The sequence below is a fragment of the Podarcis melisellensis genome (assembly GCF_964234715.1).
Source record: "Podarcis melisellensis genome assembly, chromosome: 7".
Classification (NCBI taxonomy): domain Eukaryota; kingdom Metazoa; phylum Chordata; class Lepidosauria; order Squamata; family Lacertidae; genus Podarcis; species Podarcis melisellensis.
Window position 1 is genome coordinate 31607248 of NC_138539.1, and position 27219 is coordinate 31634466.

Below are 27219 nucleotides of genomic sequence, written 5' to 3' on the forward strand. Positions count from 1 at the left end.
ATGCTTATGGGGCTGGGACAGGGTGACAGAGAGGTGAAAGGTCCTTGTGTGTACCTGTGAGAGTGCTAGATTGACTCTGCTAGCGTACACATGCAGACTTGATGTTGCTGCTGCCCTGCCACACCCCAACCTCATCCAGGTGAGCTGCAGTGATGCTGCTGCCAGAAAGCCAGTGTGTTCCTCACCCCGCCACACACACAGGGGCTGCTACTGGCTTTTAACCCTACTTTTACATATCATTATTTAAACAACTGCTTGTAGCAAGTTGGTGGCATCTGATCCTACTTTTTTTTTAAGATTTGAATTACCAACACGATACAAAAACAAGACAGTTATTATATTTTTAAAAAATACTGCTCTCAACCAGGATTCGTTTTAACTGGCATTTTTAAAAGTTGGATCAAAACAGAAAAGTGTGAAAATGGCAAAATATCTCATTCTTTTGACTTTGTGTGTTTCTGCAATAATATATGTTCACTGCTTGCTTTAGGGAATTAGTTATTTTTTCCCAATTTTAAGCAATGAAAAATGATATATACAGTGGATATACGATCTATCATAGATATACCTTTACAGTTAATGTTAGTGGCATACATAAAACACCATAATAATAATAAACACCACAATAATAATAATAATAATGTATTCAGTTTTGTTTTGTTTTTAAATTGTGGAACATTTATGAGCTTCAAACGAATTGCATAGGAATAAATGCTAAGAAAATATAGCAATATTTAACACAGGATTCAAAAAGAAGTTATTTATCATCATAGTTTTTCATATGCATTTTCCCATGTTTAACTTTACAGATTTTCCCCCATTAAGATTTACATGCAGTTAAACCGCTTTTCAGTCAGAAAACAGTAAATATATTCTGTACAGCAATATTACATCTTTATACAAACTTGAGGAAGGAAATTAGATGGCATTTTCTTTCTCTTCTTCCAAGCACTGTATTTAGCTTTTGTTTTTACAGTTTACTTGTTACCTTCAAACCACAGCAAACACTCTGAATGCCTTGCCTCCTGGAGGATTCTGTAAACTACAGAAGGGGAAAAGTAGTAACATTTCATATAGGTTAGTTTGTATTTTAAGATCCCAGTCTTACCAAGCACTTATTCTAGAGATAAATCTACCCATACATTTAAGCCATCTGCAGAAGCCCTGGTCCTCCCACCATCAGATGTGCAAATAGACATTCAGAAATTTCTATCTGTACTTCCATCTGTACTTCCAAATGCTCAATACTGTCTGCTGAAGTAAAATATCTAGTTCTCAATAAGTGCAACCCTCCCAGCAAAACACACACTCCAAGTCAATCTTGTGTTCAAGGTTTTTACAGACCCATGCCTGACAGCATGTAAAATTATGATACAATTCAATAGCTTAGCGCTATCAAAACAACGACTAGGATCAGAAATCCTGACACACATTTTATGACATGGGCAGAGTAGGCCTAATGTCCTCAGGCTGGGAAGCCACCAGGGATGGATCTTTGCCATATCCTGAGCCCAGCTAGCTCATGCCAGCCCGGGCGGAAGGTGGGGTTGCAGATTTTGACATTATATTTACTATTTACCAAACAAGGCTGGCATAGCAGAGAGAAGAAAGACTGGATCCCTTGGGAAATCCTAAAGGCACTGGTCCAGCTCATTTAGGGGCTTCCTACTGGAGGAGTAGGAGGAGTTTGGATTTGATATCCCGCTTTATCACTACCCTAAGGAGTCTTAAGTATGCGGGTGGTGCTGTGGGTTAAACCACAGAGCCTAGGACTTGCCGATCGGAAGGTCGGCGATTCAAATCCCCGCGACAAGGTTAGCTCCCGTTGTTCGGTCCCTGTTCCTGCCAACCTAGCAGTTTGAAAGCACATCAAAGTGCAAGTAGATAAATAGGTACCGCTCCGGCGGGAAGGTAAACAGTGTTTCCATGCGCTGCTCTGGTTCGCCAGAAGCGGCTTAGTCATGCTGGCCACATGACCTGGAAGGTGTACGCCAGCTCCCTTGGCCAATAAAGCGAGATGAGCGCCGCAACCCCAGAGTCGGCCACAACTGGACCTAATGGTCAGGGGTCCCTTTACCTTTTTAAGGAGTCTCAAAGCGGCTAACAACCTCCTTTCCCTTCCTCCCCCACGACAAACACTCTGTGAGGTGAGTGCGGCTGAGAGACTTCAGAGAAGTGTGACTAGCCCAAGGTCACCCAGCAGCTGCATGTGGAGGGGCTGGGATGCAAACCCGGTTCACCAGATTACGAGACTACCACTCTTAACCACTACACCACACTGGCTTCTGCCCACAGAGCCGGAGCCTCCGCACCAGTAGATTCCTCTCCAGCAATGAAATCCAATGGATGGGCAATTGCACACTATCCTAACCACCACCACCATTCAATCCATCTACACTAGGGAACTGGGATAGATCTATAATGCTCTTTTGCAATTTTACAAATTTAGTAAAACTTATTTTGTTGTTTATTTCTACATGCCACCAAATATATCTTCTCTATACCTCTACACATCTCATATATATATATAGTCTAAAGAAGGTGATTATTTACAGTACACAGCTATTGCCCGTCTGATTTGGGGAGGTGGGGGTTGAAATCCTCCTGTGTAATAAAACTTAGCTACCTACACTAAATAATTAGGGCACAATACAAAGTGAAACACTTCTGCTTTTAAATGCCAACTCTATCACTGAATTAAATGAGATTTCACATGCTTAATGTTGACAGGATTTTGCTGATAAATTGTGGATATAAACGTGTATACCTAGGCAGAAGCAAACCTGAAAATCCTGAAGAAACTCAATGCAACTTTCTTATCAGCTACTATGGTATTTGCTACTGGATAAACAACAAAAGAGTTGTTTTTATTCATAAGCAGCTTTTAGGGTTATGATTTGAGCTTCCGGGAAACAGGCAGCTGCTTCTCCCTGGCAATTGCCATTGTTATACAACTCACGTCTGGTTAATTAGCATTAAGTAGAACACAACCATTCCAGGATTAATGTAGGATTGCAAAGAATGGCAGGTGTGTGCATGTAGATAGTAAACACTGGTCTTCAAAGTCACAATCTGTACCTTTCTGAAAAAATCCCATTTTGAAATGAAGCAGTATACATCCTTCTTTTATCCACTGGCATAACGTCAACAAAGCCTCCTTCATTCCGAATCACTCCAGCATGTATAGCTGTCCGGCAGATACTAGATGCCTAAGAAAATTAAAACAGAAGGGTTTTTTTAAAAAATGAAAAATTGCAAATCAAGTGACGAACTTTTATCTCTCTCTCTCTCTTTTTGTGGTTTATGTAGCACCAGGGTATTCACCATCATTTTCTTTGGGGGAAATATAGTTTTAATAAAGACGAAATGACCATGCATTGGTAACTATGAAAGGTACTGGGTAACTCATAGTCTGCATTTAACACACTTTACTAAGCAATTATATATATATATTGGCCATAGTCTTACTGGGTTGCAGTACAGCAGTACAGCCCCATGCATAAATAAGACTGTCTAAAGTACTTTAAAAGTTAGCTTGAACATTTCATATAGTATTACAAGGCCTTGCTTTATTGCTGTGCTGTGAACCCTTTGGCATTCATCAGCATTTAACAGGTCACAGAATCTGAATACCGAGCTGCTTAATCATTTTCCTTCTTTCGCCACTCAGCAAAATTCCAGATACTTACAACAGCACAGAATCAGTTTGCAAAGGCATGTTAAACACTTATAAAAGGATCTTTCAAGCCTTTATTTACATAGATATTTATTATTGATGACAGATAGAATTCCAGGGAATTTTACCTATTCTGTTGTAGTAAGTTATCAATGTGCTCTCAAATATATGAGGAGAGATGTGTGTATATATTTCAAATGTCAATCAGATTGTCAGCATAGTTGAAATCGCCCTATACTATTGTACACGACTGCAGTCACCAGCGTATATATTGTAGAAGGGAATGATCACATTTCTGGCTTTCAACATTACTTGACAAGTACTGAATAAACCAATCTTGCCAGAGTATTTTCTAACAAACAAGTGATGGTAAAAGCATTAAAAGTGGTAAAAGCATTACAGGGAGCTGGCACCAGGCCAATTGGCAGACCAACTTTATGTTCCAAGATGTCTGCAAACATGACATGTAACATCAACCCCACCATGTGGGAATCCCTTGCAGACAACTGCAGTGTCTGGAGACAGGCAGTTGTCGTGTATCCATAGCAATGGCCGGAGTAGAATAATTATTATTTATTTATTTATTTATTTATACATACCACACCCATCTGGCTTCCAACAAAATATTAAAATACAGTAGTCTATTAAACATTAAAAGCTTCCCTAAACAGGGCTGCCTTCAGATGTCTTTTAAAAGTCTGGTAGTTGTTTTTCTCTTTGACATTTGGTGGGAGGGCGTTCCACAGGGCAGGTGCCACTACCGAGAAGGCCCTCTGCCTGGTTCCCTGTAACTTGGCTTCTCGCAGTGAGGGAACCAACAGAAGACCTCGTTGCTGGACCTCAGTGTCTGGGCTGAATGATGGGGGTGGAGATGCTTCTTCAGGTATACTGGACCAAGGCCACTTAGGGCTTTAAAGGTCAGAAATGATGGCTGGGAGGAGTGCAGAGAGAAGAAACGCCATGGTGCATCTGCAGCAGCACAACTGGACACCTTCATCTGCCCTGGCTGCAGCAAAACATGTCTCTTCCACTTCAGTCTCTAGAGCCACAGCAGGTGGTGTAACCTTCCAACAGTTTGGCTCTAACCTCAAAGGCGCACTCCCCCATTGTCTCCTGAGGGAGACGGATGCCAACAGCAACTGAGACATGTAAGTGTATGAATGGAGTCACAGTCAGCTGAGGAGAACAGCCAGTCAGTGAAACCTTTCCTGCTTTGGCTTTTCTTAGTCCGCTTGTGTTGTGTGGTCTACTTTCTGTTTGCAGTTCAACATTCCTCTTGACAATTTCAGATCTTTCCTAGCACAAAATATGTATTGCGGCCATGTGGCATCCTGAAATAGGTTTTAATTGTTAGGGTTTACCACATGGATACGGTATGTGTAAAAGTATCCTGTGACTAGAAAGAAACTGAATATATCTGAACTGTATGTATCTATACTGGTTCACAATTGCTTCAAGTGCCTGAAACAGACCACAAGCAGCTTTGTAAACATAATGTCTGTTTGCACTAAAAAATTAAATCGGAGAATCAACGTATATCAGTGGATCTAAACTGGAAATGAAGCCACATATTTTTAATGATTCAATTCCCCACCTGCTAAGCTGGTATAAATAAATAATAAATAATTGTATAAATGCAATGATTTTACACTCCAGATTTAGAAATATGTTATCTTACTTACATCAGAATAAATTCTTGATCCTATCACTCGAGCATAGTGTGGATTTGCCTGCATGCAATTGTGAGGACAATAGAGCCTTGGAAAATTGAAAGTGAAATAAAAACATAGACAATTATAACTTTTTCACATGTAAAGTACAAATTTTCGATCATTTCATCCAATGAAAAGCACACATAATGGAACAGTTTTATGTCCATGCTTTGCTTTGTTCTATTATTTTTCCTGTTCTCTTGGTCATATGGACTTTTTACACTATGGACTGCTTAAAGATTTCCCAATGATTCTGGGTTTGCCTTCAGTTCATAGTACTTGTACATGCTTCAGTGTGCACACAGAACTCACTGTGCGAATGGAGAAGCGCATTTTTATGAATGGGGGCTCAGAGAGTTCCACCTATGTATCAACTACAGAGCAATCTGACTTAGTCAACATAAGGAGTGGTTGTGGTGAGCAAATGGCCAAATCCAAAGCTCTGCCAGGCTCCTTTTCCTTTTTTCCCCTTTCCATTTCTCCCCATAAGAAATGTTTTAATGGGAAGGAAAATAAATATGCCTGTTCCAGGATTGGCATAGTGGCCCTCATCTGTACCCTCAATGTATGAACTTATATTCCTAAGGTTCAGTATAATGTCAGCAGCCTGAAGTTCAATATATAAGGAAGTCTAATGACTCTAATATTTCTAGTTCAGCATCACCATATGGTTTGTAATAGCCTTTCCCCTGCATTGTGATAGGAATGGCAATTAAACAACGGACAAAATTAAATAGCTTACCTTGGGCAATGTGTGGCTGGCTTGTAAAATGGGCATAATTGTTCCACAGTTGTTTCACAAGTGATAGCTTGCACTGAAATTTTTAAAAGCATACTCAAATAAATGTTAATAGATGACATATACATTAATGAATGAGTAATGCTGTATTATATAAATTAATGCTAACCTGGCACTTTAGAGACTGTGAAGGAATTTGCAGACTGGTATTTGCTACAATAAAAACAGAAACGTAGCTATTATTACCAATATCCATATATTTGCTTTATGTATGCTCTCCAAAGCGATGTACAATAAAATTATAAAATAATTGCCACAAACATTTTAAATAACTGAGCAAAAGGAGCACAAATTAATTGGAAAATGGAACAAAAATATGTTGTTTGAATACTTCTACAACTGTGTAGAAATCCACTCTGCAAGCATCTTTCTAACTTATAGTGTAGTGCTATACATGTCTTCTCTGAAGTAGATTTCATTAACTTCAGTGCATCTCATTCCCAACCTTGAATAAGAATGCAGCTTTAGGTTTCTAAATAAATAAATAAATAAATTCAAAGAGGCTGCATAAATATGTATTTAGGTGCTAAACATTTAAGAGCATCCAACACAAACTCAAGTGATTGATTTTAAACCTGCTGGAGGATCCTTAACTGTGTTGATTCAGCCTAAAGTTCCACTGACTGAACAATAGATGGCAAAAATTATAATGCAGAAATTTTGGAGAGATGAATGTATTGACAGCCAGGTTACTTCAAAAGACCAGAGGATTTCAGAAAGACTGAGATGACTACTGAAGTAATTTTCTGATTAGTATTCAAGGTTCATAGATACTATGTTATCTTACAACAGAACGGTAAACAGTGACAAGTATTATATGGTAAAACAAAATGTCTCCTCAGGATATATATTTTTATTTCACAACATTTAAAAACTTGATTATAAAAGCAGCTTTATATGGCAGAAAAACAGGATTTACATAGGTATATATATATATATATATATATATATATATATATATATATATGCTTAGGTAAAGGTAAAGGTACCCCTGACCGTTAGTTCTAGTCATGGATGACTCTGGGGTTGTGGCGCTCATCTCGCTCTATAGGTTAAGGGAGCTGGTGTTTGTCTGCAGACAGCTTCCAGGTCATGTGGCCAGCATGACTAAGCCGCTTTTGGTGAAACCAGAGCAGCGCACGCAAACACTGTTTACCTTCCCGCCAACCTTCCTGCTAGGTTGGCAGGAGCTGGGACTGAACAATGGGAGCTCACCCCGTTGCAGGGACTCGAACCACCAACCTTCTGATCGGCAAGCCCAAGAGGCTCAGTGGTTTAGACCACAGCGCCACCCACGTCCCATGCTTATAGGCTAATATATTAAAAACTTGAGATCTACCTACAACATTTGTGGCTGAATATTTGTATTTTTACTCACCCAATTGACTGAACTCCATTTCTATAGGATTTAATGAAATAATTTCTTCTTCCTTGCCTGGTAACATCAACCCAGCCCCCATCGTTATCTAGGATGCCATAATGTATTGCAGCTCTGCAAATGCTTGATTGCTATGATAGAAAAACGCAGAAACAGAAATTAAGATCCATACCTGAACAATTATTTCCCCCATGACATTTCCAAAAGGAGGAGCACCTCTATTTCAAAGCAAACTCTTGTATTTTTCTTATATTCTGGCATACTGCAAGTCAGTCATCTATTAGTCATTTTCAGTTTTATGGTATCAAAGATGAGTTAGCAAATGATACCAGATATATTAGGTTGTGTCCAACTAAGTTCTACTCAGAATAGCCTATTGAAATCAATGCACCTGAGTTAATCAGGTCAATCAATTTCAACATGTCTATTCTGAATATGAAAGATACTGGATACGACCCAGTATGTCTGACTATATTTGTAAATTTTCTAAGTGAGGTGCCAACTAAATCTCCAACTCAAAATGAGATAATGAGTAAAATCTCACCAAACAGTTATCCTCAGATATTTCTATCAATTTTAGCTTACTTTTCACCCAGTTCTGTTTATATAATGTTTTATCAGTGATAGTGTGCATTAGCTAACCTCCTAGATTAAAAAAAATGTAATCAAATAGTGCTACAATGAATGTTAATTATAATATTTTTACCATGTCATAATGTACACTTCCAACAACTTTGGCACTGCTGTCCAAACAGCCAGCAGGACATTCATACCTACGGGGGAAAACAGTTCGATCTGAGAATAATGGCAAAAACAATCAAATTTAAAAATGCATGTAATCCCATGGATTCTGGATAAACTGGAAGGATGCCCTACCTATTACAAGTTGTTCCTTTGCACTGGTCCCTTAGCCGTACTTCACAGGAAACAATTTGAGCTGGGGGAGAAAGTGGCCATTATTATTGCAGTGTCCCACAGCGTTAGAAAAAACCAACAACAAAATGAAACAGATGATAAAAATGAAATTGACTTACACATTTGCAGTTTGCTTATGACTTCATTTCTGTCACCATCATCAGATGCTGCATGTGACCTTAATCGATTTTGTGATGAATCCTGAACATGTGACTGCCGTTCAATCTCATTGGTTTCCATCTCTGGAGAGTAACGTCTTTCTGAACCTTCTGTTATAGCAAACAAATGGAACAAATGCCATTTTTTAAACAACAGTCAATTCCTGTGAATCAGAAATGGAATAGCAAGTATGTCTTGTAACTAGCCACGAGGAAGCCAAAGCAATCCAATGGAGGTCTACTTGGAAGTAAGTCCCACTGTATGGAGCTTAGTACTTAGAACCTCCAGGCCCTGCTGGGAGTAAATTATCTCTCACTACAATTAATGGGACTTGAAAATGTTTAGTACTGGCTGGCTTGTGATAATTGTTTTTACTATCATGTCACTAAGCAAAGGTTACAAACAAAAGTAAATCTATTAGGATGCAAAGCTACTGACACAATGAGAGATTATCCTCTTCAATCTGGAGATAATGAAGATGCATTGAGAGGCAGCATCACAGGTACAGGCTTTTCCTCAATATTATAATGTTCATTATAATGTCTGTAGAGAGCCAGTTTATATTAGTGAGGGGTGGAGAGCCTATGGCCCTTTAGATGTTGCTGGACTCCAACTTCCATTGACCCTGGCCAATGGCCAGGTATGATGGGAATTGTTGTCCAAATACATCTGGAGAGCTATAGCTTCCCCATGCCTGCTCTTTGGACTCAGGAAGCTTGAAAGGCAACATTCCAGATTACACAGAGAAAATTCTACAGGGAAGACCTTTACTTATATTCTAATAAGTACATGTTGGTCAGCACTCCAATTACCGTGGTACCTGGTTTACAACCATAATCTGTTCCGGAGGTCCGTTTGTAAACCAAAACAGGTTGTAACCCAAGGCACACTTTCACCAATGGGGCTTCCCCAAAAAATTTGTTCGTAATTTTTTTAAAAAATGAGTTGTAATCCAAAAAAAGGTTGCAAACTGGAACACACACTTCCAGGTTTGACGTGTTTGTAATCCAAAAGGTATGCAAACCAAGACATATGCAAACCAAGGTACCACTGTATGCTACATTTGATCCCCAGATAGAAAGTGTGAAAATGCCTTGTGTTGTGTTCAGAAGGTTCTGAATTAGGATAAATTTAGGCTGCAATTCAATGTTTGCTGACTTGAAAGTAAGCCCAGTGGGATTCACTTCTGAATAGACATATATAGGTTTGCACTGTTAATGAATTCATTGCATGATTTTTGGTCTTTCTTAAAAGATGGAATGATATAGGTGTCGATTTGCAAAAGCTTTTTGGTACAAATTGTTAAAGCCAAATATTCATTATGTTTTTCTGACCATCAAAGTCAGTTCATGTGGAGTAAAAAATACAAATAAGCCTTTGACCAACACATAGAATTCCCATGGAATCAAATTATCCCTTCCCTTTCCCTTGGATACCAAGAAAAGTGGCAGCAGATACAATTTAATTTGCTGAATACACACCTTTATAACAAAGATTTTCTCTGCAGCCTCCTCCAAAACTAGGTGGACATGCAGAACATGGGCGACCATGCTTGTACGGTGCATGCCCCCACCAATTACCCCTAGGGGAGAAATGCTATTTAGTAAAATATATTCATGATAAATATTTTGTTTTGCACAGTTTAAAGGTCTATCACTGACCTAATAAGGACACAGGCACTTGTGACTGTGAAACCTCCTCTCACCCAACTGGGGCGGTTGGTTCACCTGGACTGCTTTTTCGGGGGCACAAGTCATACCTCCTAGATTGTGCTGTAAGAGTGGCACAGCTATAGCTATGGCGACATGCCATAAATGGTAGATTTGCTTCCAAAGCATTACCCTAAATGGCCTGGGGGCAGGGAGGGCAGAGACATGTATTCTCTGGCCTTAATAAGCTTATGATATAGTATTTTATTGAGCTACAGGCACAATTAATGCATTTGGTAAGTAGGACAACGTGATCTATAGCTGCAACATATATAGCTAATCCCCAGAAACATGCTCAGAATATTATCCTTCCTGCTGGTAGAGCCAAAGGTGCAGAAGAAATTGCTTGATTTCACAAATGAGGGCTGAGATTGATAAGTGGCCAAACTGAGGGGTATTTTTATTTTTCCTAATGAGAACAGAAGAGAGGATACATTGGGGTACATACTCTTTGTATGTGTTTTATGCAGGCTTCCTGCCCAGAAAGTTATGTGGGTACAGCATTGTGTGGGATCTTTTTCCTTCTCTTTGTGTGTGCTGTGTTCTGAAATGCTGATCATGAGCCACACAAGGGAGACTCAAACCTTTGCTTGGAAGGATCATTGGTGACTCACAATAGTGGTGTTGATTCTACCTATGCGAGTGCCAATGGCCTTTGTGGAAAGGAGCATTGGGGTATAATTTTCCATGTTGTGCAGCAACTCAGGGGAGAGTGCTGTGGGTCCGCTCCTGGGATCTGAATTCATTGGCTCCCTCCAAGTCTGTCATGCAAGCACCTGTCTGGCACAGCTCCTCATTAGCATATTTCGGTGGTGTTTCCGTGTGTCTGGGAGGGAGAAGTGGTGTTTGCTATTTTTCTCCTTATGGGAACTTTATGGTTGTCCCTCCACTCTTTGGGTACAGTACGTGACTATCATTCTGCCAGCACAGTAGCGCCATATCTCCCTCCCCTCCCAAACCAAAAAAATTTGGAGTATAGGTCTGCTCTGCCCATGCTGTTCCAAAGCCAAGGAAGAATGTAGCCGAGTGCAGCCTTATTTAACACCATGCAAAATTACCATAATGCAGGTGAACTGCTGCCAATCAAATCCCCTCTAATCATCTGTTGTAAAATGAGCAGATTGTGTATATAAATGGAGCTGGCAGATTTTCGAGAATGCTTGGAATGTTGTAATTTTGGACTAGAACAGATTTAGGTTGGAGCTTGCAAAATTTAAAACGTGTTACCATTGCACTGGGTCAAAGCTCCACTAGAAACAATGCAACACATTACAGAAACTCAAAACAGAAAATTCAGTCTGATTTTTCTCTGTTACCTAATAGATTAAATGTTCCTTTGTCTGTGGACAGACAATGGGTGACTTACAGGGACTTGCTGGGTTGTACGGGGGGGGGGGGGGGGACGAGACCCAAACTGAAATCAATGGAATACTTAAGAGCCATGTTACAGATTGGTTGCAATATCACCAAGTATATGACATGTTTAAATGTCAGACAGAAAGATTGGATTTCTGGACCAAAGCTCACAATTTGAAAAAGAACTCTTACAAAATAAGGATAAACCTCTGTCTAAAATGCATAATTTTTTATTAGAATAGGAAACAAAAGACGAGCAAGTTAAAGCTCCAATGACACATTAGGCAATAGATATAGGACACAATATAGATCTTAACCTCTGGGAGAAGCTTTGGAAAAGCGACCTGAAATTTACTGCATGTTATTCGTTGAAAGAGAATTATTTGAAACTGATTGTTAGCAGGGTCCTGTTAGAGGGGCTTATGCTAGGAGTCACTGACCGTGAGTGCTCGGTGTATGGTCAAACTCCCAGAACTGGAGGAGTGGGGGGGGGGAGTGCTGCGTAAACACATGGTTTGCAGTGTCCCCCATAATTCCTGTCTGTCACTGCTTAGCCTCGGACCCCAATTGGGGGCTGAGAGGGATACATGCCCAATGCCTAAGCCAAGGTTTCCTACATCTGTAATTTAATAAAGTTGTGACCTAATTTTAATCCCATAACTATGCTGTGTTGTGTCTTATTTATCCGGGCCTGGCTCATGGGGATGAGGGGTCTACAACTGGGCATGCAAAAGGTTATTTATGTATGCAACAACTGCAGCCTGTGTTTTGTTATTCCCAAACTGGAAAGTGAATGAGCTCCCAACTAAAGAGGATTGGCAACTTAAATTGATAGAATATGCAGAACTTGCACATTTAACATAGAGAATAAGAGAGCAAGAAGAACATACATTTTAAAAAAGAGTGGAAAACGTTTATTGAAAATAACTGTATACAGCTGAAAACGCTGGCAGCACTAAGATATATTTATAAATGCGACATACCTCCCCCCAACGCTAAAAGAAAAGAAACCTTAGGGATTGGGAATATGGAAAAGAAACATGGTGGTGGTGAGGGGTTGGGGGGGCTTTTGGGTTGTTGTTTTTATTTTGATTATATATTTTGTGGTTTTATATTTTGATTTTGTTCTGTGAACCACACTGAGGTACCCATGTGTGCCTTATGAGATTAAAAAGCAGCTTGTGTGTGGAAATAATAAAGCACTCCCACCCCAACCATTTCTGTAGTCCAGGGATGACTACTAATCTTTGGTCCTGCAGATGTTAGATTATAACGCCATCATTCCTAACCATTTGGCCTTTGGCTGGGGCAAATCTGGGGCTGAACATCTGGTCCAACAACATCTGGTGGGCCACAGGTTCCAACCCTCCCAAAGTAACCCTCCCGATAGCTTTTCTGTTTTTTAAAAAATGGCACTGGGGTTCTTTTATACCTATCTCTGTGTACCAATGTACCATAGGTAACTTCTTAATCTGTCATATATACTTACTTGGGAGAATAATTGCACACCAGGTAAATGGCTTTTGGCCATATCTGTCCCCAGACATTCATGTTATGGCACAAATTAACTGCACAACCTATTCTGCTACTTGTGGCCCATACCACCTATTGGACAAAATGAAAGAAAGACAGTTAAATGCCTGACTCAAATAAAAACAAATGAATATTATAATACTATCCAGAAATTTTTTTTAAAAAAAAATACAGGCAGTACTGCAGTCATAGAGAGAGAAGAAAAATTAATATAGTTAAAGTTTAACACACTGAATAGTCGAGGAAAGTATATATACTGCAGATTTCTTGCTAGCATGAGTGGATTCTGACGGGATTCCACTTATTTACATCATCTGTTGATCTCAATAAAATAAAACAGTTATGGTCTTTGATCATGCATAAAAATGCAATTATTTTGCTCTTAAAAGCAATATATATATATATATATTATACACACACAGACACACACACATATATATATATATAATCAGTTGTATTAAGTGTCACTTTAAACAAAACTTGCTTAAAATGAATTCTGAATGTTTCATTACTAAATTCTATACTTGTCTCTTTAAACTGAATTCATGACACACTGGGCCAGTTCACATGTCAAGGTAAACCACAGTTAATGGCTTATCATGAATAGGCCAATTTTGCCTTCTTTGCCCATATGTGAGTAGAAGAAAAGAAACACAATCCCTGGCTTAGTGTTATATCCAAAGTGAAAACTTCTCATGTTGATTGCATCACTGTTGATATTGGGAAGAATAATGCATACCCACCTGTGTATAATGGGTACATACAGGACCAGAACATCTATAAGGGCAGTAGGGGTTGCATTCTTGAGGATAAGGATAGCTGAAGTCTCTCACTTCATCATACCATGCTTGGACATGAAATGTTAGAGGTCTATATCTACAAAAAAGGAACCAAACAAAACTCAAAAATAATTCAAACAGCCGCTGCAGTTATCAACAGAGACAATGTTTATACGACATTTTTAAGGAAAACGTTGTGTTTTTTTTTACACTGTGTGAAATCATTTGTAAAATATATTTATTTATACCTTCCCCAGTGTGCTCCCAAATTCTGTCCAATGGATGGAAGAAGACTTGCAGGACCATGTTCCCAAAGACATGTCTCAGCCCAGGATTGTGCTGATCTCTCCAGCTCTACATCCCATGTCTATATTTGAGGAGGTGGGGAGAGAAGGAAAAATGCAATTGTTTGAAAGTGTTTTAAGCTTATGAAAAGGGACATTTTGTGATGCACATGAACAAACAACCTATGACGCCACTTATCGCAGTGAATTAGGACTTCATTTGGCAATACTTATGACATACCCTAAGTCTTTGTTTGACTGATTGGTCCTTCATACATTTTTCCAGATATGTCTTGGATCCCCTGAAGAGTCTATATTTTCACAATAATCTGTGTTTGGACTCATGAATTGGTTGCCAGATTCCAAATTGCAAGGAGGTTAGTTTACTTATATCATAAAGATTATTTCAACTATCAAGCATCTAAATTGTAATACTACATTTGTTGCCATTAGAATCATAGAATCACAGAATCATAGAATCATAGAGTTGGAAGAGACCACAAGGGCCATCGAGTCCAACCCCCTGCCAAGCAGGAAACACTTTTATGTTTAGCTTTTATGCCTGTTGCTAACCTGAAAAGCAGATTGAACTGGAATTAGTGGTATCACCAGAATTCATAATTAGTCAGTCCATATGTCAAATCGAATCTGTTCATAACTCCCATCTGTATAATGAGACTGACTTTGACCCAGTGAAATGATAAAGTTTTTTGTAATTTAAACTAGTGATTTTTACAAATTCAAGAAATTTGATACTTCAACAAATTGTACAATGCTGTTCTAAAGCAGAGATTCAGAATCTGTGACCCTCCAGATACTGCTGGACTCCAACTCCCTTCTGTTCCAGCAAGCACAATTCATTATCAGGAGTGATGGGAGTTGTAGTCTATCAACATCTGATGAGCTACAGATCCCCCTTCACTGTTCTACATACTTTTTTTGGAGATGTTTCTACTTTGGTAATCATTAATGGTATCCTATAGCAACCACCTGGCAGAAAGCCCCATTGGACTTAATGGGGCATACTTCTGAGTGGACATATGTAATAGAGAATCCCAATGGGTAATCTTTCTATAGTATATTCCAGCAAGTAAGGCAATGCTTGTGATCAAGTGGGATTTTTAGCGGGAATCCATTTTCTGCAGTGAATAATGAAGTACAACTGTCCAAAGCACTGCAAAAGCTGCCTTTGATGAAGCATTTCGTTTCTTGTGTTCACTCATGACAGATGAACACATACATCCTTAGGAACTGTTGAGGTTGGATCGATTATTCAAAGTCATCCCGAAAGGTTTATACTTTTTAAAATAGTTAGAATAATATTCTGTTTTCTACATTGCCTACATAGCAAAATATCCACCTTACTTTTGTATGTTTAAATGCAGGCAGAATAACGTATATTTTCTTTAACTACATTACTGTAGTTGAAACGTATGCATTGCATGCAAGCTTGGTGCAAATACAGTGGTACCTCGGGTTATATACGCTTCAGGTTACATACGCTTCAGGTTACAGATTCCGCTAACCCAGAAATAGTGCTTCAGGTTAAGAACTTTGCTTCATGATGAGAACAGAAATCGTGCTCTGGCGGTGCGGCGGCAGCATGAGGCCCCATTAGCTAAAAGTGGTGCTTCAGGTTAAGAACAGTTTCAGGTTAAGTACGGACCTCCGGAATGAATTAAGTACTTAACCCGAGGTACCACTGTAAGGTATTTGTTCACTGAGTACTGATCCATGCACAGTTGCTCAGTGCATTTCCACTAGCTAACCCCTCAATTAATGTTGAGGTGGACACAAATGTTTTGGGACTGTATTCTCTATAAAAGGAAAGAAAGACCTCTTAATCTTTGAAGTTAAATACCACTTAACATTAACCATACAATTAAATAGCACCTAAAATAATATGGAATGGGAATCTTTATCTCTACACAAGATATGACCTGGGTCATTGTTGATGTAGAAATAATCACAGTTACAAAGTTAAAATTAATTTGTAATCCATTTACAAACTAAATTATTCCAATGTAGCAAGGAAATATTGAACTAGCTGCAAAACAATATTCTGACACGCACAGGTTTCTAATATATCAGTGATGTTCTCCATTATAGCCTAATTTCAGACAAATATCCAAGCAATTATATTAGTATGATTGTACAATAAATAATAGTTATCAGTAGATACATGTTTCCATACTAAACCCTCAAGCTCTGTTCAGTTTGCTAAAGTTCACATGTGGAAATACAACCAGCTTAATGTTTGTGAATTTTCACTAATTTGCACAAAAATCAGTATGACACAAAGTTGAAAAGAGATTTGAATATGTACATCAGATTTGAATATGAATTAAAATGTGAAAAAAGGATATCTCCAGCTGCCTCAGGACCAATCCCCAAGACAGATGCCTCACCCTGAGAAATATGCAACTATCTTATAAAATTATCTTCAAACAATTTACCAGAAATATCACTGATTTTGGTTTCATAATTGTACTCTGAAATGCTTCTACAAGCAACTTCTAATCAGTATCCTGAGTCTCAGACAAAGGCTTGGTGTGCACATTGCATTAAACCATAATTTAAAATAAACTATGGTTAAATGTGAACAAGCTGCACGCTAATAATGCACACTGCTCAAAAGTTCCCATTACACTCCGCCCTCACTTCACAGACAGAACAGTTAAAATGTGGCTTTTTGTATCATCAGAATCCAAGCTCAGTGCTTCTTTCGCTAAAATGAATCCTGACATACTGCAAGCCCAGTTCACATGGCATGGCAAGCTTGTGTCATCTGTAGCATAGCAGCAGTATAAGTGGGGAGGGAGAGCATCCCAGAAACATTTGAGCAATGAGCACCAATACACTGTGCATTTGCATGATTTAACCATAGTTTATTTTAATCCATGGTTTAATGTGAAATCTGAACTGGGCCAGAGAATCACAGAATCTTTTGGAGTGGCATACAGAACACAAAGAAAACCTTTCCAAAGCAATATGTGAAAACCTGTAAAGTAAATTAAAAAGAGCTAAGATTCAGACTTGGTAAAGACAGTAATGCATACAGTTGGCACCAATAAAAGTAAACATTTACTGTGGCATGATAGAAAGCCTCAATGCAGTATTCATTCTAAATATAAGGAATAGACTCGTAAAGTAAATATCACTGTACAGTATGGTGCTTTTTACTTTTAAAATAAAACCCACTATATTCTTTAAGCCAAATCACAATGAATAAGTGAAAGAAGGATACAAAAACTGGATAGGAAATATCATAGCAAAGCAGCACATTTTAATTAGATACACAGATCCAGCTAAAGAGATGTAGGTAGAGAAGCAGGCCTCCATGAATATCTCTTTCTGAACCTGGAGTCATGGGCTTAAATTTTGTGTGCATTTGATAGAAAAAAATATATACAGACATGAGTACATATCACTGGCATACAAGGGCATTCTCACTTTATCTAAAAACAACAATGTGAAGCTTCCTTATTCAAAAATATATTACCTGAACTTCTCATACAATGCTGCAAACTAAATGCCAATAGTTGGGATCTTTTTAAAAACAATATTCAAAGCTCCTGGTTCCACTAGCTGAAGTTGTCTCCATCCATCTTGCAGGGATTCCTCCTTTCTCATCAGTTCCCTCCATGTTACATATGGCATAGGACTGGGCAGGGAAGTCAGCTTTCACCAGCACTATCCTAGGCACTTAATTCTGGACTCAACACAAAGTACTAATTACCACTTTGAGTAAATTACACACTGTCCAAAACATATCTGCGTTATACCGATGGATGTGTCTTAAAAAATAATGACCCAAATTGAGTGCCAAAAAGAAGTTGAAAGCTGCATGAATTATACAAATTATGGAGCTATGCCTGCTTTTGACTATTTTGTGTAATTTATGCCACTAAAATCATTGGGAGGGGGCATGAATTATGAAGGGCACTGAAACTCTACCCCTCCAGCAATCTCACTAGGCATGGCATGGTTCACACACTTTCAAGTCTAATTTTGTAACTGTAATGGCCAGAACACAATCTCAATGCATGAGTTTAAAAATGTCACTTTAATTAAGCCCTGACTGAAGTTCCATAGAGGTGAAAAATTGATTTGATCTGGTATACATGCATCAGGTGATTGTGCTAAGCTATGTAAATATGTGTGCATTTGATTTGATCTTTTATTTTGGTTAGTGTACTGATTACATGTACTTAAAGCCTGCAGCCCTCAATACTGCTAAAATGAATTTAACAGAAAATAAATGCACAAAATGAACGATAAATAAAAGAATGCTTCTTTGTTTTAAAATTGTTGTTGTCACTGTGATAAAGTTTACATCAAGACTATACATCCTTGGGTATCACAGCAGAGATTTACCTACATGCCCTCTTGACCACTTTCACAAGGCAGAATCTACTGATGAAAAGTTCCAGATAAGAATAAGAGGATAAGTTGACATTGCTCAGCCCTTTGATGCCATGTCAATAGCCTCTGGGTGAAGGCATGGAATCTGGAGCACTTCCGCCAAGCTTTGAAGTAAAGCAGGAAAGTGGAAAGCTAGAGAGGAAGCATTTCCACTTTGAAAACTCTAGCTAGGTTCTTGGTTAAGTGCTCTACTTATGAAAACCAACCACTTAAAACACCCCACAGGCCATAGTCCTCTGTTCTTGAAAATGGGAATTGTGTTCATTAGGTGTCTCTGAAACTACTGAATTTATATTAGCTGCTCTGGCTGAACAGCAGCGTACAGATACTGTAAATAAAAAATGAAATGAAAGAAATATAGAGAGAGAAGAAAAGAAAGCAGAAAAATATGAAAAGTATTTTAAATAAGTAGGAAGGCATACAGTGGTACCTCGGGTTACATACGCTTCAGGTTACATACGCTTAGGTTACAGACTCCACTTACCGTGAAATACTACCTCAGGTTAAGAACTTTGCTTCAGGATGAGAACAGAAATCGTGTTTTGGCGGCGCTGCGGCAGCAGGAGGCCCCATTAGCTAAAGTGGTGCTTCAGGTTAAGAACAGTTTCAGGTTAAGAACGGACCTCCGGAACAAATTAAGTACTTAACCCAAGGTACCACTGTATTGGAAACCTTTTTTTCCAGTTCAATCCTATACAAGCCTACTCAGAAGTAAGTATAGGATTACTAAGACTGCAATCCTATATCAGTTTGCCTGGCAGTAAATCCAAATCAGTAGGATTTACGTCTAAGTATACTCATATAATACTGTATTGTTAATCTTAGAACAGGCCTTTTTTTGGTTCCCCCCTTCAACTCCTCTCAGCTATAAACCTTCATTATATCTGACAAGCAATGTAAATATGTATAGAAAGATGAGGCATCACTAAGTAAATAGTGCTAGAAGCAACTTCCCTTGCCTACTCAGTAGCTTTTGTCACTAACACATCACCAAAAAGCAGGAAATACGTCAGCAAAAAAGAGGGTGAAAGGACACAAATTTGCATAAAAGGTGACCATGCTAATTTATATTTACTATAATATTTAGTAATTACTCCCTACTGAAACATGTGAGGCCACATCAGCATTCTCCTGAACTGAACTTGTGACTGTCTTGGGCTGGATCTAGACACATCAAAGAAGCAATTCAGTTAAACGTGTTGTAAACGTCATACAGAGAAATTCCGTTGGCGAAAGATGGGACTCCGCAGTTCCATCTGATGTCACAGTGTTATAACACATATAAAGCGTTTTATCTTTACCTATGTAGCTGAGTCCTTGGACTGGACAAGTCTTTCAAACAGATTACTTTCTTTGACACCCCTTCACATGGAAGACTCATGGGACACTTGACCACCCTACTTATCTCCAATGACCTCTTGCTTTCTCCAGCTCTCCCCCTTCTTTCACTTTTCCTTGCCTCCTTTCTCTCTAGCCACATCTTCATCTGTTTCTTTTCCTTAAGCCCCTGTGGCTTCCCCACATTCTTCCCTTTCCTCCTTATTTCTGCCATCCTCACAGCTATTTCTACCTACTTTCTTCTTGCTTGATCTTTGTTACTTTCTTGTCTTCTTCCATGTTTCTTCAATGCCTTCTTCTGTCAGATACCTGTCTCATCCTTCTCTGAGGTCCTTTTCATGCCTTCTCTGCTGCATTTTATAAGATGCACCTTAAGCCCCTGACGCCTTTCCCTTTCAATCCTTTCCAGCTACAGGACTTCATTTTCATTTTCAAATAATGAAAATGTGAACGAAACTACAACCATAAAGTTGGGTTGTAGCCTGTGTGTAGCATGTTGCGGCAGGTAAAGGATAGTCTCAACCACTCTATTAGATGCTAAGATGTTGACTCCATGTTTCTACTTGACCTTTCACTTCCTTACTGCAATAAAATATCAGCTGAAGTCAAAAGTGTACTAACTGTTCTGTTTTTTTAATTGTTTGATTCAGTTACTTCACCACTGCCTTTTTAAGGAAATAACTTGATGCTACAATTGCTTCTCTTCCTTCATCCTAGAGAAAACCAGATCACTATGAAATTTGTAAAAACCATGCGTTATTGTTACCCTCCAGTAAACATTGTGCAAAACATTGTGCTCAGTAGCACATGGCCAGGAGCCAGGGAATTCTTAGTTGCATCAAGAGAGCAATGGCACTTATGTTGAACAGAACTGAGAACAAGTAGAATTGTGGCACTCTAATAAACTGGGGATCTTGTGGGGACTCTAATTAGTCTACTTATTCTATTTATCCTTTAGAAAGTACATCCACTTTCTGCAAATTAAGAGATACATGAAAGGAGCAAGCTGAGAGAAAAAGCTCATAAATTCAGCACTGCCATATTGTCACATTTTAACAAGTTGCAACACTGTAGCTAGAAAGGCTCTATCGGAATCAAATTAAAGTTTGTTGCTTACAGAACTTATTACTTGTATTGCATAAAGCAATGGCACTGCGATCCTGTTTACAAATGTAATTCTGGTAAGTTACAATGTTATAAGTGATTGTGTAAATTTCAGTGTTCAGTAATAATTTATCGTTCATTCAAAAATAAATGTTTTTGTAGACTTTATATGAATCTTTTGACACCACCTGTATCTCTCTAACCCACTGAATACAGGTGCATAAGTGTACCTTCATTTAACCCTGAAGGGGCTAAATCCTTTGTGCATGTTCCAAGTGAGGGCACACAAATCATTCATGGGTGCTCATGAATTGTTCCCACCTCTTCTGCCTCCTTCTTCTCCTTTCCCATCTTACCTGGGGCAGAAGAAAGAGTGGCAGCTCCAGCTCCTCAGCAGAGCATGCTTTCTTACTATCACCTTTCGTAAGAAGAAATTGTCACTGGGGATGCTGGGAGATGGCACTCCTTATTTTGCCTCAAATACATTCAAATGACTCTTTGCGAAGTAAGAGAAGAAGGTGACAACTGCTGAAGTGAACACTGAATGTGCAAATCAAGGGGGACCTATTGATAGCTGCTCAATCTACAACTCATTGCAAGTGATCAAACAAGGGGAGTTCACTTTTACAAGTTCCCCTTTTCTGCTACTTGTGTCATCTCTACCTTTGGCTGCATAATAAAACCCCAACCAAATATTGGCAAATATGGCTGATCATACTGCTTGAATAACAGAGTACTTCCAAGTGTTAGCTTCTTCAGTGAAGGTAGTCGCAACAAAAAAGCAAATTATTGTAATTATTTATTAAATTTTTATACTGCCCTTCAATCTGAGGATCACAGATTGAAGGGCAGAATGTACCTTATGGAAGAGACATTGTTTCACACAACTGCTGTTCCCTATGCTAATATTATATTTTGAGTAGCAACAATCAGCATGACTTGCAGCACTTTCAGCATCTATATCAAGAGTACATAGCAAACCAGCATTTCGGTATTCAAGTCACATGCAGAGCACTATGATCACTGAAGAAAACAGACATTGTCTGGAAGCTCTCTGTCTTCTTCCATTTATAATGCTTTCCTCTGTTTATTTGGTGTGGTAATGGTAACAAATATATATTAACAATATGTTAAACTTGACAATAAAAAGCAATAACAGTTTCTGAAACTTAAACATAATGTTAAGTCATTCACCACAAAACGTGTGCATGCCCTTAAAATGTGAATGCCTAAAACATGTAAAATGCCTTTCAAATTGTTTCATAGGCTGATATACAGTATATGCCCACTAAAAAAAAAACCTGCATGATAGCACTTGCTGCCTGATCTATGGATTTTTAGCTGAATGTCCCAATCTGCATTCTATTACAGAGCCTCAGAAGAGCCCTGACTACACACAATCAGCCACCTCTTCCTCTTTCTCAACTCAATCCAAGCCAATCATATTTAAGCTGGCATGGAAATCAAAGGCATGCCCAGTTAAGAAGTATCAGGTAGCAGATGATATGAGAGACCTCTGCCCAAGACCTCTGCCCAAGATGATATGAGAGACCTCTGCCCAAGAGGAGAGTTTTCCTCTGGCAATCAGAGTATACAACAGTGGGCTACACCAAGGCAATTTCTTTTTTTCCTCATTCAGCCAAGCCACACACTTTCCCAGAGCAGCATGAGGTTAGGAGAGAAGGAAACCACTTTCGTGCCACTCTAGTAACATATGACTTTTCCAAACGTCAGTGATATGAAAATTGTAACAGCCACCCTCATGCCTTAGCTGGGCATCGTGCCAACTGTTCTCACCACTGTTGATATCACAGCAGTATCATAGCCTAGATAATATCATAGCCTTCAGCTAATGTGAATTAAAACAAAAAACAAAAAAACCCCACACCTTGAACCCTGAGGTTTTTGATAACTATTGCCTGGTCACAGATTCTCCCTTCCTAGGCTTGAGAGGGTGGTGACAGGCAAGCTTCAGGAATACTTGGAAGAAATGGATTATCTAGACCCATTTCAGCACAGGTTTATCCTGGTCTTAAATCACACTTGGTCACCTTGGTAGTTATTCTTTACCAGCAGATGGGACAGTACAACTTTGTTACTCTTGCTGGACCTCTCAGTGACTTTGAATACCCTTGGCCATGTTATCCTCCTGGACCTACTCTGTGAGATGGGAGTTGAGGCACAGTGTAGTAGTTTGAATCCTATCTGAGGAACTGGTATTTTAAAAGCATTGGATGACTGCACCTCAGCCCCCTGACCCTTGTGTTATAGGGTGTCCCTAGGGATTGTCCTGTTTCCAATGTTATTTATCATCTGAAGCCACTGAGAGTGGTCATTAAAAGGTTTGAAGCACAATATGCTGATGACACTCAGCTTTATTTCTCTGTTACATTTGAATCAGATGAGGCCATGTATGTACTGAACCAAAATCAAGATGCAGTAACAGGTTGGATGAAGGCCAATAAACTGAAACAGAATCCTGGCAAGAGGGAAGTTGTTCAGCAATGTGCCACTTCTAGATGAAATTGTACTCCCCCTAAAGGAACAGGTATTCAGTTGGGGAGTAATTCGTCTTTGTTCTTGGAAGCCCAAGTGGCTATGTTGGCTAGCAGCACTTTCTACCAAGGTGAATGAGGGTTACTGGCAGCCAGTAAGCTAGCAGGCCAAGTTCCGGACTGTTTTAACATAGAGCTCTCAAGAACTTGGAACCAGGATACCTCTCTCCCTACTGCCTAACCCGAGCTTTGAACTCAGCTTTGGCGGCCCTCTTGGTTGTGTCCCTATCTCAGTTAATGGCAACCTGTGGGAGGACCTTGATACCTTGATGCTTCTTTAAAGCACACCTATGCACCCAAACCTTTTCACCAGAAAATTAATGGTGTTCTTGGGTTACCACTTACATACTGGTTTCACCAGTTCCATAAACTGAGTTGGGTGGAATAGGAAACTACAACTTCTATGTATCCTAACAGTATGTCTTTTGGTATGATTGGGAGAATCAGGTTTCGCTCCTGTCTCCAGCCACCCTGCGGAAAAATAAGTGTTCATCCTGGTAGAATGTTTTTTAAAGCTTTCACGGAAAAGGCTCACAAAAAAATTTACCTTGTTATAAAAGACCTGGGGAAAACATGTCCATTGCTAGGGGCTACAGTACAACAGAAGTAAGCCCCACTGAAAATAGTAGTACTTCCTTCTGAGGGGAAAGCCAATCTGAAAAGTAAATGGCTGCTTTTCCAGATGGCTGCAAAGTGATCTTAGGTATGGCACACATGGCTTCCACAGCAATTTTCAGGAACTGTCCAACATTATGTGTGTCAGCCAAAATTAAGCAGTTCAAGGTCCCCGTTATTTCAATGGGAGAGTTAACTCCCCGCTATAAGTCTTCTCCACTCAGGTCAATATGACTTAAAACTTCTGGGTTATGCCCAGACATTCCTTTAAAATAACTTAAATAGTTTTAAAAATGGGAATTGATGAAACCTTTCAATCTTTCTGGAACAAAGTGTTGGGTCTACAAAAAAACAACAACCCTACTTCATAATATCATAACATCACAAACAAACAGTTAAATAGGAAGCAAGTTTTGAAAAACATACAAATGCCAAGTAGTTAATATTTCTATGTTGTTCAGTGATGCAAACTATTACATGATTTCTTTCTTTCTGCAAACCAGCAGCAATGCATCCTTACCATATATTCCATATTGGAAGCTTGTGGATACACCTGACCCCGTAATTTATTATGAAGATCCAAGATACTTTGCATATCACTGTCAGTGATAGCTCTTTTTCCTCTTTGCTTGGCGATCCACCATTCACCATCCTCATCCATGTATTTTTCTAGCATCTCCTCAAATAGTGTTGCATTGGGGAGTACCATAGCAGAAACTGCTTGAGCTATGAATAGCAAGGCAGTTACTCTGAAGCAGTCTTCCACTACACTCTTCATGATGAATGATTAAAAAAACTCCTCTGGGTTAACTCCAAGATAAAGACTTCTTCCAAGTTGACTTGCTGCAAAAGCAAAAGAGAGTGAGGTTATTGTGAAGCTAAGGTACAGTTAGGAATTAATTTGGTGAACAACAAAACTGAAACTGTGTTTTAAAGAGGAGGGTTCTAGTGTGGTAGCTAGGGGACTGTCTAAGAAGCCAACTAATGCAGACACCCAACAATTATACTGTATTATTGAGATGATAATTTATCTTCATTCTCATGAACTGAAGGATGCTGTACAAATCTATTTGAAGGCACAGTTGCGAGCCTGCATGAAAGGACCTCATTCTCTCCATGAAAGCACAGGCAGTCATAGAATTAACAGATTAATTCTGCCCTCATAAGCTCATCTAAAAATATTTTTGTAACTTCAAGATGCATGATGAGCCTAAAATAAACGTAAGAAGATATCCAAGAGATCATGCCAAAAGCTAGCTTTCTGAGTCAGATTTAAAAATTAAAAATTAAAGGCACAATCTAGCCAAATGTCCTAAATTCACTTATTCGGGATGAAGCCCCAGTAAATACTGAAGTACTTGCTTGTGAGTAAATGTGCATAGGGCTGTGCTGCATATCTCATTGATTCTCACTGAAATCCATGTGCTTAACTCTCCCACCAAAATGTAAAAGTACTTAATGTTGGCTCAATCATGCCACAAGTCTGGTGAAAAGGCTTTGCCAAACATTTTTAAAATCTTTTCAACGCCCATCGTAACAACAAATTATAATAAGGTTTTCAAAATCTATAAACTGCAGCCTAAGTTTACTCTACCTTACAATTAATAGTCACCTTGGAGTATTGCTGACACTCTTAAAAAATGATTCTAGTAGATGTCCTGAACAGAGAGGGCAGTTCTCACAGAAATGAATGGAGCGCACATCATTTAATTTATACCAACACAGGATTGCTTAGCTTGGAAAGGGGCCACAACCATATAAACGTTTCAACATCCCCTGCATTCAAAGCTGTGAACCAAATGATCGGGGGCGGGGGAGGTGGGCAAGAAACAGAGCGCGTTTATTATTGAAGAAAATGTCAGTGCCGGCTGTAATTTGCTACCTCCCACCTATCATCCTATGGCCATCTTAAACAGGGTGGGGTTTTGCCCATCAGGAACCACTCAGACCGGCTCCCTGGTTTCTATCACATGAAGAGAGGTGGGGGGTGGAGAGAGCGCTTTATCTCAGAAACTTTTAAAAAGAAAACTTTAGTTGCCCTTATACTAAACAATCACAGCTCGGAATCCTGCAAGACGCCACGTTTGGTCTTCATCCTTGAGATGTTCAACGGTCCATGAGCTTTGCACGCTGCCCCCCCCCCCAAAAAAGTTCCCTTTGCCCCGTCCGTGCTTGTTTCCCGAGTGTCAGGCAGCCCCGCGCGCTACTCGATCGCCTGCCTGCCTGCCTGCCTGCGAGCGCGACTTTTCCGCTGGCTACCTTGATCTCTATCGAGGAGGGCGGGAGTGAGGAGGCACTGAGAGAGGAGAGAGAGAGAGAGGCAGAAGCGTTGCCGGCTCGTTCCTTCACGTCTCCCCCCGTTGCGCTTCGGCAGAACTGCAGTTCATTTCCCGGCAGGGATGCCGAGAGAGCGCGCGGCAGTTCGCCGGAGTGAAGCAAAGCTCTTACCTCGGGCCTCTCTGGGGTCTCGCTCGTGCATACGCGGCTCAGGAGAGAGCCGAGCGCGCCTTCTCCCCTCAGCTCCTATCCCACCGAGGAGGTGAATGGCGGGTTCGGGGCCTGTGAGAAGCCAGCAGGCGCCTGCTGCAAACTTTGGCTCGTCCAAGTTTCTCGCCCCCTCCTTTTTTCTTATTCCCTCAGCGCGGCCACTTCTCCCGCGCTCTGGCTACGTGGGGGCCTCCCGCCTTTTCCCCCCTCAGCGGCACGGAATGAGCACGCTCTCCCGCCTCCGAGTGGCAGCCGCTGGTGAGCCCGAGGAGCTGAGGCGCTGCTCTGTTTCGCCTCCTTGGCCACCGGCAGCCCTTTATCCCGAGCTCGGAGGGCGCCCACACCCACCAGGACGCGCCCGCCCTGCCCGTTCACCGCGCCCGCCCGCCCGCCCG

General features: G+C 39.9%; 1 protein-coding gene across 3 annotated transcripts; it reads right to left on the reverse strand.

Annotated features, from left to right (window-relative positions):
* Positions 1-227: 227 nt before the first annotated feature.
* Positions 228-27219, reverse strand: CRISPLD1 (cysteine rich secretory protein LCCL domain containing 1). 3 transcript variants are annotated; one of them, XM_081919409.1, is made up of 15 exons: positions 26786-27219; positions 24858-25180; positions 14265-14383; positions 13981-14113; positions 13194-13309; positions 10121-10221; positions 8600-8749; positions 8442-8502; positions 8272-8338; positions 7566-7696; positions 6297-6340; positions 6131-6203; positions 5359-5434; positions 3079-3209; positions 228-1042 (listed from the first exon to the last, which is right to left on the reverse strand). In XM_081919409.1, exons 2-15 carry the CDS (start codon positions 25113-25115, stop codon positions 991-993), a joined length of 1512 nt encoding a protein of 503 aa, XP_081775535.1. In that variant the 5' UTR covers positions 25116-25180; positions 26786-27219; the 3' UTR covers positions 228-990. The 3 variants fall into 3 exon arrangements, with proteins under 3 accessions (XP_081775535.1, XP_081775537.1, XP_081775536.1); XM_081919411.1 differs by lacking the exon at positions 26786-27219 and adding an exon at positions 26278-26298; XM_081919410.1 differs by lacking the exon at positions 26786-27219 and adding an exon at positions 25950-26012.

Coding starts and splice junctions, on each gene's coding strand:
- CRISPLD1 (XM_081919409.1), bottom strand. CDS start 25,115: ATGAAGAGTGTAGTGGAAGACTGCTTCAGAGTAACTGCCTTGCTATTC. Junction 13,310..13,980: donor TATGTACCCATTATACACAG/GTGGGTATGCAT, acceptor TTTGTCCAATAG/GTGGTATGGGCCACAAGTAG. Junction 6,341..7,565: donor AATGGAGTTCAGTCAATTGG/GTGAGTAAAAAT, acceptor TTTTTATTGTAG/CAAATACCAGTCTGCAAATT.